We start from the raw sequence: 14,109 nt of genomic DNA, 5'->3' as shown, positions 1-14,109 counted from the left end.
GTCCCCTCTTTCCTTGATCTCTTTCCCCTTCCTCTTTTATCGCTTTCTTTGGCACCCCCTCCCTCCACCCACATCCTCTGCTGTTTGAAAGACACATCCACACTTATCGATGTTAATTCAACATTGTCGCTCTCACTTACCCTTCCCCTTCCCACTACTTCTCCGTCTTACCTCTTTTTCTCTCTGGGCCTCTTAAAGACTCCCCACCCCTTTACTTTCGCTGCTCTCTCTCTCTCTCTTGTTGCGCAGCCCCGCACAATGACAAAATGACGGAGGAGGAGATGCATGTGTGTTGCGTGCTGTGTATTCCCTCACCTTTTCACCTTTTACTTGTATCAGTGGCCATCCCGCAAAACAGTAAGTGAAGAAGAAACAAAGCGGAGGATGCATTGGAACTTAAATCTTGTGAAGAAGAGAGGCTGCGGCTGGTGCCGCAGGAGTAATGGCTGAATGATGAGTCGACGTCGAGTTACGTATACTCTTTTTTGTGTATGGGGTCGCCTCTCTAGGGTTTACTCTTTCGCTCTCTGTCGGTACCGCTGTAGTGCTGTCGTTTTTCTGCTTTGCCTCGTGCTGCTTGCCTTCACATGCCTTTTCACTTCTGTCCTCACCGCTCCTCCGCTTCCCCCCCCCCTCCTACACGTGGTTTTGCCTCCGTGTCAAGACTCAGCGGATCATTTGCTCGCTTTATGGGGGACGGGGAGCGTGTGGCGCGGGCTGCGTACGTGTTGGCATGCATTTTCCGTCACGCTTTTTCCTCCTACTCTTTCCTCGCTGTCCATGACACGCGCTGCCGCACTTCTTCGAGCGACTCCCCAGTTGGCTGCTTTTCTGCTCCAGGGTGCCGAAACAACACCAAGCAAAGTGCACTGTGAGGGAGAGGACACATACAGAAAAGAGAGAGGGAGAGAGGGGGGCGTGCGCTGAAGAGGTGCGAGTAAGTCGTAGCCACTTCCCTCACTGCGCTGTTTGCCCCTGAGCTGTTTTTTTTTTTGTTTGTATCTTTTTGCGTGGAACCTATGCCTCTGCTTTGTTGGACACTGTCTCTGCCAAGGTAGGGCACAGCGCGCATGGCGCATACGTCTGCTCCTGAGTGCATGCGCGTGATGGCAGTGCCAACAGCGAGGGGGCATCAACTGGGTATTTTTTTGTTTCACAGGGGAATGCTCGAAAACAGCGAGTAATAGTGCGATAAAAATAACAGCGGATGCATGCGCCGGTACACGGGCCTGTGCTTCCCTTATTGTACCTTTGCATTCCACGCAGGGGAGAGCGTCACCTACATGTGGGGCTCACTGTCAGGGGTAAATACCGTCCTCTCGTTTTGAGGGCACCACACCGCCACGGAGTGACAAGATCTGAGGTCGTGCTGGAAGCAGCGGGTCCTCTGCTCCACTTACATCTCTATCCGAGTTTCCTTTTTTTTTTTTACGTGCGAGCTCGACGTGTGCGCCCATCTGCACGCTCATGTACGCGCGCCCGAGCCAAGCCTATGCCCGTGGTTCCTCTGATCCTTCGTAACCCCTCTCTTCCTCCTCCTCCTCTAGTTTCTGTGTCTACCTGTTGACGCTGTGTCTCACTTGTGAGCTTCTCCAACGCTTCGTGTACCCCACCCCCTGCTACAGAAGGGAAAAGCATTGGAGCGCCGCTCTTTGTTTCTCCGCTCTTCGACTCTTACGTAAAGCATCAGCCACAGACATACAGCCGCAGCTTGACCAGCATGAGCGAGGTTCCACGAAAGCGCTTGGCGGAAAGTCAGCTGACCAGAAAAGACGACGGAGAAGGTCGCGCCGACGACGAATTTGTGATGACCCCGCAGGTCGCCGATGAGTCCGAGATGGCTAACCGTCGTGTCGTGCGAGTGTGCCGCCGTGATGGGGCGAATTCGTTGGGCAGTGGATGTGCGAAAGGCCCTTCCTTATTCAAAGATGTTGCCCTCGCGATGGATAAGGAGAAGCCACTCTTCAAGGTGCCGTTTGTCGCCGGTAAGGAGAGTAAAAGTACGGTGACTTCCTTTTCGTTTGCTGCGCCGGAGTCCTCCGCGAGTCAGCCGTCGCCGTCCTTTGGATTTCCCACCTCCACTACGCCGAGTGAAGCGAGCCTAGGCGGCAGCACCACATGCCCTGAAGTTACGGGATCATCAACGAAGCCGGCAATTCCCTTCTCTTTTGGCGGATCACAAGCGAACAACAGCAGCGCACCTACAGGAATGGCTAGCAGTTTCTCTTTTCACACTTCAACTGCTCCTTCAAGTGCCATGAAGAAGCCAGTGAGTGACTTTAGCGTAGGGTTTCTCCCCGCCAAGTCCTCGACCACCACCACGACAGAGGAGGCCCCAGTGAAGGAGCCAATGGCGGTGACGGAGACGGCTCAGCCGAAGGCCCCAATCTTCGGTGCCGGTTCGTTTAACTTTGGCTCCGCGGTGAACAGCTTCGTAGAGGCCCGCAAGAAGATGCAGGAGGAGAACAAAGACCAAAATCTAGGGGCTGACGACGACGACGACGCACCCAAGGACGGCGCTGACGGCACCGGCTTTGGGAGCGAAATCGTGGAGCAGTCGGCGCGCGAAGTTTTGGCCACAGCGCCGTCAAAGCTCTTCTTGTTCGAGAAGGGAAAGGGTGACACGCCGGGCCGCTGGGTGGAGCACGGGAGCGGGGAGGCGAAGCTTGTGGCAGAGGAGAAGACAGAGTCTAGGGTTCATGTTCACCGACTCCTGGTGCGCGGCGGCTACGCCCTCAACGCGACCGTCGGCAAGAACCTCTTTACGCTCTCCAAGGCAGAGGCAAGGCACCTCATTGTAGCTGTCGCCACCAGCGAGGGCCCACACACGTACCTGCTCAAGTTCACCGGGCCCAACGCTGAGGCGAACACGACGAAGTTCTCCGAAGCAATCAAGAAGATTATACAGGAGGAGACGGAGGCCGCTTGAGATGCCGTGCTTGGTGCTGAGTCCCGTGGCTACGTGTATCGTTGCGGGCGTCAGTTCGGTCGTAAAAGTGATGCTAAGTTGCCTGTGTGCTGGAGCGTATGCGTGCGCGTATACTTGTGTCTAACAAAGGAAGTTCCTTTTGCCTTCTCTCCATCGAGGCCAACACAGCACTGAGTGCTTTAGACATCCCGTTGCTGTGGCACACGAGCCAAAGTGCAAAGCGCATCACTAAAGTCAACGAGTTACTCCCGTGTGGTCCTTGCCAGAATAGTAGTAAACATCGAAGAAAAACAGAAAAAAAAAAACACATAAATTCATCACCAAAGATGGGGCGCTCATTCATGACTTGGGGAATGTGTAAGTTATCCATTTCCCTGTTCCGCGCCCCGGCTTTTGCACGTCGGACTAGCCCAACAGCTGTGTATTCTCTCCCCCTTTATTCCCTTCACTCTCTCTCTCTCTCTCGTGAACGCCTGTGTTCAGGCTGCCGACCTCTACCACCCTGCCTCTTCTTCCGCCCCTCTCTCGCGGCGCAACTGCTGCTTGACTCCGACTCACCGCTGATCTTTCATTTTCGTCCTTTTCGTCTCCCTTCGGGACGTGCACTCGGCCTCTGTGATAAAAATTGTCGAAAGGACGGAAGGACTTGTGGTTGAGCGCTGATGCCGGTCGTGCATCTACGTAAAGCAAGGAGGCCGCAGGCACGGAAGTCTTTCCCAGTTACTTCTTCTCGCTTTCATACCTCTCTTGTGCTGACGGAGTACCGAGGAAGAAGCTACTGCCCACCTGTTGAGTGACTGAAGCGCATTTTTGTTTAACTGCCTTGTCTCTCTCTCTCTCTTTCGTTTCTTCTTGCACCTTTTGCTTCGCTTTCCTTTGTTCTTTACGTGTGTGTGCTTCGTCGACGGACGCACTTCATTTGCTCATCATCTGCTGCCCGCTGTTCTCTTAGCGTTGCCCACTCCGTACAGTGGGCGTACCGGAGTGTTTTTTATTTTTTGGGGGGCCTCGCTTTTCCCTTTCTGCTCGTTGCCGTTGACTCTGCAGCAAATATATTGAGGAGGAGCACTGGGCTGTGCGCCTTGGCGTCGAAGTGACGCGGGAAAGTCACTACCTACGTAGAAAAAAAAGTGTGCGGCTTCTTGAGGCGCACTCACGGCTGTGAGTCGATGTCTTCTGCCTCCGCCTCCTGTGCCACCCGGCCTGACTTGGCGGAGCCAGCTAGTTTATTGGAGTCCTTGCAGATTCTTCGGTCCGAAAACCCGCAGTATATGGCTATTACACACCCTTCCACAGAGCAAGTTGATGACTTGAACTCAGTCATCCAGTGCTTGCGACTGCAGTTGGATGGCGGAGTGGATGGAGCCACGGGTGACGAGACAGCGTACGAACTCGCTGTCGCGCTTCTGTGGCACTCCGATAAGTCGCTCATCGAGGAAGGTGTGCTGCTGATGGAGTACTTGCTTAAGGAGCGTTGGGACCACTATTGGTCCACTGTCATCCGCAGGCCACCCGACACCGATGTGGACGACGACGAACATGGGAAGTCCTTGGGCAGTGATCTGGTGGAGAGCGCCCCAGAAGAGGATGGCCTCGACGACGGCAGGCCCCACGATGACGAGTGGCTGGGAATCTCTGGCAGCCCTTCTGACGGGAAAAGTGCGAGCAGCAGTAGTGCAGCAGCTGCTGCAGATCCCTGTTTTACTCATTGCACGAACAACGAAATGGTCGAGAGCGCCGAAAACACAGGGCCGTCAGTGATCTTGCGTGGCTCTGCTGTCCAATTCGCCACAGCCCCGCCGCCGCCAGAGGTTGGATACGGATCGGCACCGCCATCGCTGATGCGTGACCGTGCACAGCCTTCGGCGTGCAGGTGGGGTGCATCCGGCATGACAGTCGCCTCATCCTGCTCCTCTGCTACTACGGCGGCAATGACCAGCACACAGTGCTTACCGAAGGCGTTGGGTGCGTCCTGCACAAGTCCGAGCACGGCGGGCTCAAGCACTCACAGACACTCTTCTAATTGTGAAGATGCGCACCCGCATTATGAGCGCCTGGCCAGCTGCTACTACCACCTCGCTGTCGGCTACACAAAGCTGCGCAAGAATGAAAAGGCTCTCTTCTACGTCAACAACGTGCTTCGGCTCATCCCCTGTAGTGAAGAGGGACAACTTTTGCGGCGTCTCTTGTGTGCGCGCTTGTACGTGCAACATGTTTTTATTTTTACTGTTCCACTGCTTGCTGTGGGGTTCCTCTTTTTGTAGACGGGCCGATGGTGACTCGGTGGCTGCGTGGGTTATGTCGAGGGCGACGAGCGAGGACTGCTGCGCATTGACACTGCAGTGGAGAGATTCGTCGAGATGCATGAGAATGTGCGACAGGGGATGACCCTGGGGAGGGGTCCCAGGACTTTTATGTGTGTGTGTGTGTGTGTTTGGGGGGGGGGGGGGGGGGGGGAGGCGCTCTTGTGTATCGTTTGCTGATGCTCCTCTTGTTACTTCCTCCTTTTCCTTTGCTGAAGTCGCTTTCTGTTTATCACACTATCGCCCGTCGCCTGCTTCTTAGCTATGATGTTGCAGAGCATCGCGCTTCGTGTGTGTGTGTGTGTTAGTGCTTCTTTTCTCTTGTTTGCTTGCCTTGAGGAACCTCCTCATAGCGTGTCAGCCTTTGTGTCCTCGTCGAGCCGCAACTCGCCATCAGCTGACACGGTAGCAGCAGCAGCAGCGTCTATACTCCTTGTGGAACTTCCTCTCCTCGCACCATTTCAGTGCATTGTCTGCGTGGCTTTGCGCTAAGCGTTGCCTGCTGCATCAGATGAATTCCTTTTCTTTCCCCCTCTTTGATTCACGGGAAAACAGGAGAGGGATCCGTTGGTGTGCGTTGAGGTGCCCGCCTCTGTACGCACGCGTTGTGTGGAGGCCGCGTAGCACAACGTCGCCTGTGCATTGGCCCTCCACACCATCTTCTCTCTGCCGTTGTGGACAGACGTGCGCACACTCATCGCCTTCTCTCTTGTGCCTATTCTCACTCCGTCTATTACCTCCCCCCCTTCCTTCCCAACACTGGCCTCTCTCAGCCATTGAGAGAGACACTCGCAAACGAAGAGGGAGAGGGTCAATAGAGAAAGCCCTCCAGCACGCCTACTAACACAGGCGTTCGACCTTATTGGTACACCCTCGCTGCTACCCTCTTCCCCTTCGCATTGGTGCCGCTTTTACAACTTGTGAGCGATTCGCTTTGCCGAGCCAGGCTGCTGAAAAGCAAAAAAAAAAACACAGAAACCTAAAAGAAGTGCAGGTACACGGTAGGATTCTTTAGTAGCGGAGACGATGCTGCGAACATCCACAGCTCTGTTGCGTCTCACTGGTGTCTTCTTCGCCTTCAACAGTCGCTCTCCTCTAGGTCCTGGCGCACTCTACTTCGGCGCCTGCTCAACGAGAACCACGGCACTTCAGTGTTTTTCTGCTCCACTGGCGTCGTGCGCACGGGAAAAGGGTACTGGAGCGGTGTCGAGCCGGTGGCGCGCATCGAAGATCGCGCACTCGTGGCGGCAAAGGCGGGCTTCGTCCTCCTCTGCCGCGCCGCAGCACCAGAAGGCATCGAAGCGTAGAGTGGCCTCAAAAACGAGAGGGCAGTCGAGAGCCGCTGGAACGACGACTCGCCAGAGGACTCGTGGACGGCCGCAGCAGAAGCGCCTCAGCCCCCATCAGCGACAAGCAAAGAAATACAACAAACGTGTCGAAGCAATTGCACGTCTATGGAAGGAGCAACAGCAACAGCAGCAGCAGCACCCACAACAGCAAGGCGCGAGCAAGAGGTCAGAGAAACCCCTCATCTCACGGCACAGCTAGCTGACTGCGCCTACTGGCCATTCGCAACTTTCGCTCCCCTTGTTATCATATTTCTGTGCGTGTGAGTGTTTGTGTTGCACTCCCGACTCTGTTTCTTTCACTTCGCGCATGACGCCACCCCTGTGCGCGTGTTTCCGCTCAATCTAGACTGTTCCCGTGTTCTGCGACTGCCTATGAGGTGCAGAGGCCCGGAGGGTTCTCCTGTGTACTCCTTTTTTGTTGTTATTTTCCTCGTTGCCGGTGTGCATGTGTGCTTGGGCCCTGTCGCTCGCTGAGGCGCGTGCTTAGATCGCTGCGTCAGTTTTTGTGTTTCCCCTCTGTTACGTCTCATCACTTTGGCTCAGCTTTGTTCTGTGATGAGTGCCATCGGTGTACCTTCTTCTCTGAATCGGTCCTTGTATAGTGCTGTCCTAAGAGCTTGGTCACCGCTCGGTGCATCTCCCCTCCTTTACGACATTGTTGCCCCCCACCCCCCTCTCTCTTCCCTCAGCTGCTCCTCGCGTTGCTTGTGTGAAGCAAGCACGAGAGGTGGCAGTAGGTGCGCACAGTGGGAAGAGGGAGAACAGAAGGCATGTGAAACACATCGACGCCTCGAGCAGTGGCACTGTCCCGCAAAGCTTTTCACTCCTTCTCTTTTCGTATTACGTGCCTTCCATGAGCGTCACTCACATCGGGAAGCCACGCTTGTTGTATCTTTTTCTTCTCATCTGCCTGCTCTTTTCCGCTCTTCTCTTGACAGAGTCGCAGTCTTCGCACCCCAAGTCAACAACGGAGCAAAAGGGGAGGGAGGCGAAACGGGCACAGGCACACCAACACACCGCTTCTTGGCCCTACCGCTGCTCTGGAAACGCAGGTGATGATACCAGTCATGACGGCCGCACATGCATCACACTCAATCACTACCACCCTTTGTGTGCGCTGGTGCGCACTTCTAGCAAAACGCTGTTATCCTTCTCTTTTTTTTTTTCAATTGAGGAGGAAGGCGTTGTCTCTGCAACTCACACGCACACCGAAACTAACGAAGACATCCTTTGCTTTCTCTTCCTCTGCGGTCGCCTCAGTGGCCATGACTGTGCTAACACCACCTCCCTCCCCCATGTCCGCTCCCCCATCAACATGTGGCTTTCACCACACCGTTTACCTCAATTCTCCATTCTCCACTCTCCAACCCGCGTATTCTTCTGTGCACACATTTTTGATGACACGCTGTTCCCCCATTTCTTGCTCCTCGACACCATCATGCGATGCACTCCCTGCGCAACACTCAAGTGCTGCCCTCAACGAAGTACACAACTGAATAGCAACGTCACCTGACTGTCGTTCTCTTTCTCTCCACTTCTTTTCATTGCTCATCTCGACCCCATTCCCAATTACCACCACTCACTTCTTGTTGTTGGAGGCGAGAGCGAAAAGAGGCGAGTGCTGCTGTCCGGCGTGGCGAAGGTGTTCTCTACCTTTGCGGCTTTCTCCTTGTCGATTTCCAATCCGACCTTCGCTTTGGGTGTCGCTCGCTTAGTAACGTCTTCCCCCCCCCTCCCCCTTCTCTCCCTCTTGCACTTCCCGCGTAGCACCTGTGGATGTGTATACAGAGGGGCGACATTTCACCTTCTTCTTGCGGTTCACCTTCCGGCCTCTGTTGGCTCTCCTCCCTCCATCAATACACCTCCTGCGGCCACAAAACCTTCCCCCCTCCCCCCCCCTACTTACCTGTTCTCCTCTGCTACGCCGCTGCTGCTGCTTGAGCAGTCTCTGTTCGTTTTTATTGTTGTTCTGCCCTCACACCCCCTCTTCAACTTCCCCCACACTCTGCGGTGGCGGTAACAATTCTCTGCTCTCCTACACGGCTTTGTGCCAGCGTCTCCCCTGGACTCTCTCCGCCCCTGAGGCTGATTCTCGCCTCCTTTCTCATCCCATAGACAGTAAGGGAGTGGGGTTGTATCTGTATGGATGACAGAGCCGCGAGTGCCACATGACCAGACCGCCGAAGCACCGAGAGCCAGCCTCTGGCGGTCCACCACGCCCCTCGATGGGCGGCGCACAAACAACATGGTAGGAGGTACAGGTGGAAGGATCGGCGCCGGCGCTGCGGGGCAACCACCGGCATCGATCTCGCGAGGAGCGTTGCAGGGCACCTCCGTGGAACGCAGCCTATCATCATCACTGGCCCTCAGCAGTGACACTGCTTCGGTATCACTAGGTGGACCCTTAATCGAGACCATGACTCCCGCGGAGATGTCGGCGCCGTCGCCACTCTGGTGCAGCGCATCTGCCTCGTCCTACGCGCAGGGTCACGATGAGGTGCCAAGCCTCACCACCGTGTCGTCGGAGTGGCGGACCTCCTTAGACTTTGCACAACAGCTGGACACCGTGGCAGAGAAGGAGCTGCATGCGCTGTGGTCGAAGCTGTGGGCCGCAACTCACAGCGAAGCCGCGCTGCAGACTGCTCTGGGGAGTAGACGAACGCAGTGGAACCCGTATCGCCCCGCTCGTGGGGGGCCAGAGGTGAAGGCGGAGATATTGAACAGCGAAGTGGTTGAGTTCCAGACTATGGTGCCGACAGACAGCCTGTATCTTCACGGCGTCGCCGTGCAACCATCGGCCTCGTTGCCTGCAGGCTCCGCGTCCCGGCCAGACTCAAGCTTCAGGGTCAGCAGCTCAGTGATATCCCCAGGCTCGCCACGCGGCACTAGAGGGAAGCGGAAGGTGATGACAAGCAACGGAGATGCAGCGGAGGAGAAGCTGGTGATGGACGGACCTTCTGCTGTGCCCTTCCGGCTACAGTCTATGTCCACCACCTTGCCCACTCGCGACTCGCCCGAGACGGCGCTGCACGACTCTTCTTGGTGGGCGGTGCGCCCGGCAGAGAGTGAGGCGGCGCTGTTTTATTACGTTTGGGAGGCCGTCGTCGTACCGTACTACGCATCCATGCCTACCGCCTTCTTTTACGCCGTGCGGTACGGCGAAAGTGCAGCGACGCAGCCCAGCGACTCCTGGATGTCCCTCGTGCCGCGGCATGAGGAGCAGGACGATAAGGAGGTGAGCGGCATCGTCACCGCTTTTGGAACCACGCACGAAGGGGACCAGAAGTGGAGCTACGAGACACGCTTGCGCTCATCGTCTCCATCGTTAGCGAGCGTGTCGTTGATGCAGAAGCGCGACGCTTCCAATGCTGGTGAGGCACGGGCTTCACTCATGGCGACAAGACGCGCGCAGCGCCGGGAAAGCGGTGGTGTTTCTCACGTCATGGCATCGTGTGGGGTTGACATCGTCTCAGACGACTCCCTCGAGGCGGAGGTTCTGGAGGAGTGCAAGGGCAGCAGCCCTCTATCGCGCCAACACAGCGCATTGTTGGAGGGGAAAGGAAGCAGCGATAACAACGCTGGAACACCCACCCCGGAAGGAACCCTACCCGAGCGCAACTCTCGACATAGCCAGCGTCCTTCCACAGCCTGCGTGCATGGCTTCACCACTACACCGATGGAAGTGGAGATAATTGCCGATAAGCTGCCACCAGGATTGACCGATGCGTCGGCTTCGAGGACGCAGCAGCGTGCAGCGACTGCCTGCTCTAAGAGTGTGTCGATTGCTGGCACGTTGTCTGCGCTTCGCAGTGGCGGTGCGGTCGCCTCTGCTTCTATGGAAGACGTACTCCCACTCCCTGGAAAAGCATCAGGCCGGAAGGCGGAACCGCTTTTCCACATCACTGCAAAGTTGTCAGAGAACGCGCCAATGACTACGTTGCTGTCGCCGCCGCGCGTGGCGGCGGGCCAAGGACTTCCTCGAGTACAACAGGAAGGCACTGAAGGGGAATGTGCCGCCTTAGCTGTTGTTGTTGTGGCAGCGGAAAACGAACGGAGGCTGCAGCAGCGAGCCCCCCCGCCTTCAGAGATTAGCAAGGCGCAAGGTAGCCGCACTACCGCGATTGCCACGCGAAGAAAGGCCTCCTCAGTAACGCGCAGCACGTCACGCACTGCTTCTGCAATGCGCCGATCGAATGGGGATCGGTCGACGATGCCGCCAACGACCGGCTCAAACGCGTCTGCTCAGCATCCGTTGCAGCTGCTCGATCGGCACAGCCGGTGCCCTCTTCGTTCACCGATGCAGCAGCGCATTCCATCGCCAATTTTCAAAGCAACACGGGAGAGTGGGAGAGGTAAGAGCGTGATGACAGAGCTGGCGTCCCCTGAGCTGTGGTCTTCGCACCCCCAGCGGGGTGGCATCTTGTCCCCCATGCAGCTGCCTTTCCGCAACAAGCAGCAACGACACGCTGGACGACTGAAGAAAGAGGTGGTGCCGGAGAGGCGCTCTCCGGAAGGGTTCGACCTCTCAGAAAAGATGACATCCAATTCACGGCCGCTGCCCCTGCACGAATTGGCCGTGCATTCAGCATCTGCAAAGAGGCAACGACCGTCGGCGCTGAATTCCCGAGGGGTGACGAACCCCACTGTCTCCCTCGCCATGCGCAACTCGTCGATTGGCGCTCGTCGACCAGGCGAGGTGCCGCAGCGGTTGACGTCTAAGGTGAAGGGCGTCCCAACGGTGGCGCAGCGACCCACCACTGTCCACCGCTAACACGAAGAGGCATAATAATGTTCATAGGAATCCCGTGCCTACGTGGGCGTGTGTTGTACCAGGGCTCAATGCCAGGTCCGTGACATGAACAGCTGTGAGGGGAGTGGGGCCCTCCCATGCTTATTTCCATCCCTTTGTCGCTCGCAGGAGTACGGCAGGGAAAAGAAAGAAAAACAATCAAGTAAACACGAAGACAGCTGGAGTGAATACGAGATGACTGCTGCCGGCATCTGAGGATGTCCAGCCGTGCGCGTGCGTCTGAAGGTGAGTAACCCCACAGTGCCGTCTCGTACATGCAGCGCGGCACATTGCGTTCTCAGGCTGGGGGAGATGTTTTTCTTGGATGTTGCTGCGTTGTGGTTACACGCGTGCCGTTCTACTTGTCGTGTGCTTTGATGGCTTCCATGGCGCGTTGTTTTCGTTTTGTTTATGCTTTAGTGTGCGCCTTCCGCCGTACTTCCACTGATACCTGTTGCTCTCTCCCCCTCTATCCGCATGGATCTCAACGACAACGTTGGTTCCCGCAGCTCATCCCTAGTGGTACCCACGGTCAAAGACGTACATAGAGATTGCGGGGCGGGGTGACCGGCGCTTCGCCTTGAACGTGCGGCTCCCCCTTGCCCGACTCGGCTGCAGGAACACGCGACTTACACAGGTACATCTTCATCCACATAGGCATGCGTTAGCAGACAGCCGAGGAAGTAGTTCCATGAGTACCCTGACCGTGTGCCCATATTGCAGCATGGAAATGCGGTTTGATGCGATGAAAGGGCATCTTGACCATTGTGGTGAGCGCACCCCTCTCGCCAAGCCTTCGTCAATCTCCCCCTCAAAGTACCCCGTCCCGCCAGCAGCTGAGGAGGTCATTTCTGGGCTGGATTTTTACCACCGGCTGAACAAACTGAGTCGTCTTAGTCGCCCGACGCGTAGCACTAGCGACAGCGGTGGAAATCGCCTCAGCACCTCTTCCGTAATGCATGATGCTGTCGTGGCTCAGCAGTGCATGGGCTCTCCAACGTCTCTCACTATCGATATTGCCTCATCCCACTCCCGCAGGTCCGTGTTATCGCGGGAGAACGCCACAGTAGAGTCGCGAAAGCGGTCTTCGCTGTCTTGGGCGGTCAGGTCGAACGTGTCTGGAGGCGCAGCTGTACCACCGGCTCAGCCGCAGCCATCGCCACCATCAATTCAAGTTGACTTGCGAAGCGCCACCCCGGAAGCGGATGTGTCGTGGAGGGGTGCAGGGGCAAGCGTGCGTTCAGCGTCAGTCGTACCATCCAATGGGCAGTCCCATTCAGCAGACCCTCTTTCTGCTTCTTCCGTTGTACCTGCTAGGGCTGTGCCGAGCAACCCGCTCAGCGCAGCTGCGAGCAGTCACCGCGGGGCTCTGCACAGGCAATTAAGGAGTACAGCAAGAGAGACACAATCGCTTCATTGTCATCCCACCAACTCTGTCCATTCAGCTCCACCCAGTGCACGCAGAGCTTCTGTGGATGGTGTGTCAGCTGTAGGGGATGACTCGGCACTGCCGAGCACCATCGCTGAACTCAGCAGCGCGCATTCCTCGGCTCCAGCTGCGATAAGTGCAAAGTCCACCTGCGAGACCCCCATAGCCGCCTCATTTGCAGCGTCGACTGTTTCGTCCATGACGTCGTCGCAGCGCCCCACGCCGCAGCTGAGCAGCTTCGCAATTCGCCTGCGTGGGAACAAAGGATCCACCGCTTCACCTCAGAAGACACCTGAGAGGGCCTCTCGTGTGCCGTTGAGGAGACTACACGACAGCGACGACATTGGCGACACTCAGCGAGCAAACAACGACACTTACGCAGCATCATTGCTGGGATCTGTACCGGCAGCCATTAGGCAGATGAAAGTGTCGCTATGGCAGGTGCAGCGACTCGTCCGGCAGCAGCAGGGACAGTATTCGGCCTTCCTCCGAGCCCACAGGGACTTGCAGCACCAGCTCACCGCTCAGCAAGACGCCTGCAACGAAGTCGTGCGACGCTCAATGGACCAAGCCGCAGCCATGGAGGCTGCGCTTCAGGAGCACACCACGCAGGGACAGCGGGAACGAGCCGCAATGCAAGAGAATATTGCCTCTCTCTGGGCTATTGTGTCGGACATACATCAGCGCCTGCATAGCGACTCCCAATTGCCGGCGAATGCTCTAGCGGCATCGCACCCGAATGAGACTGCCGCCTGCACATCGATCCGTGTACCAGCGCCACCCACACCTTTCCTGCAGAACGGCGTGCTTGAGCGGCAACGAGCAGGCTATGCTTCCCAACTGGTGTCCACACCCGCGCGATCGAGCAACGGCCCCAAAAGGCCGCAAGAGTCGTCCATCCACATCATGGTGCAGCGTCCACCCTCGTGTGAGGAGAGCACCTACTACTCTGATATTGCCTCCTTTATCCAACCGGATGTTACTGCTACCTCGTCACTGTCCGCGTTGTTGCATCCTCGCAAGGACGCCGTGCGGCTTCCTGCACAAGTGCGTGATTCGGCGTTTGCGAAGGGACTTATTGACCCACCTGCGCCTCGCTTCGCCTCTGGGGCAGCAGCACCTTTACCGACAGCTGCGCACGTTTCTCCTTATGTGATGGATGTGCAGCAGCAACAGCAGCGGCATCATGAGTCCATGGAGGACCGAGTGTCTGTGATGCTGCACGCGAAGCCCACCGTGGTCTTGCACCACTCTCCCTGGAAGTAGCAGTGACTGAGAGGGGACATTTGTGGTCTTGTGGTCAAGATGCC

The 14,109-nt window shown here is 56.7% G+C and overlaps 4 protein-coding genes across 4 annotated transcripts; all 4 read left to right on the top strand.

The window, feature by feature from the left end:
* Positions 1-1,942: 1,942 nt before the first annotated feature.
* On the top strand, positions 1,943-2,929 carry LBRM_35_6470 (conserved hypothetical protein; the record flags this gene model as incomplete). The annotated part of the gene is made up of 1 exon (XM_001569210.1): positions 1,943-2,929. The coding sequence occupies one exon, from the start codon at positions 1,943-1,945 to the stop codon at positions 2,927-2,929; it is 987 nt and encodes a 328-aa protein (XP_001569260.1).
* Positions 2,930-4,098: 1,169 nt separating this feature from the next.
* Positions 4,099-5,193, top strand: LBRM_35_6460 (conserved hypothetical protein; the record flags this gene model as incomplete). Its single annotated transcript, XM_001569209.1, has 1 exon — positions 4,099-5,193. The coding sequence occupies one exon, from the start codon at positions 4,099-4,101 to the stop codon at positions 5,191-5,193; it is 1,095 nt and encodes a 364-aa protein (XP_001569259.1).
* A 3,819-nt stretch (positions 5,194-9,012) lies between these two features.
* Positions 9,013-11,352, top strand: LBRM_35_6450 (conserved hypothetical protein; the record flags this gene model as incomplete). The annotated part of the gene is made up of 1 exon (XM_001569208.1): positions 9,013-11,352. One exon carries the CDS (start codon positions 9,013-9,015, stop codon positions 11,350-11,352), a length of 2,340 nt encoding a protein of 779 aa, XP_001569258.1.
* Positions 11,353-12,061: 709 nt separating this feature from the next.
* On the top strand, positions 12,062-14,065 carry LBRM_35_6440 (conserved hypothetical protein; the record flags this gene model as incomplete). Its single annotated transcript, XM_001569207.1, has 1 exon — positions 12,062-14,065. The coding sequence occupies one exon, from the start codon at positions 12,062-12,064 to the stop codon at positions 14,063-14,065; it is 2,004 nt and encodes a 667-aa protein (XP_001569257.1).
* Between the last annotated feature and the right edge of the window lie 44 nt (positions 14,066-14,109).

The sequence above is a fragment of the Leishmania braziliensis genome, chromosome 36 (genome assembly GCF_000002845.2).
Source record: "Leishmania braziliensis MHOM/BR/75/M2904 complete genome, chromosome 36".
Lineage (NCBI taxonomy): Eukaryota > Euglenozoa > Kinetoplastea > Trypanosomatida > Trypanosomatidae > Leishmania > Leishmania braziliensis.
The sequence above is the reverse complement of the archived record's forward strand: the minus strand, read 5'-3'. Positions and strand labels throughout refer to the sequence as shown.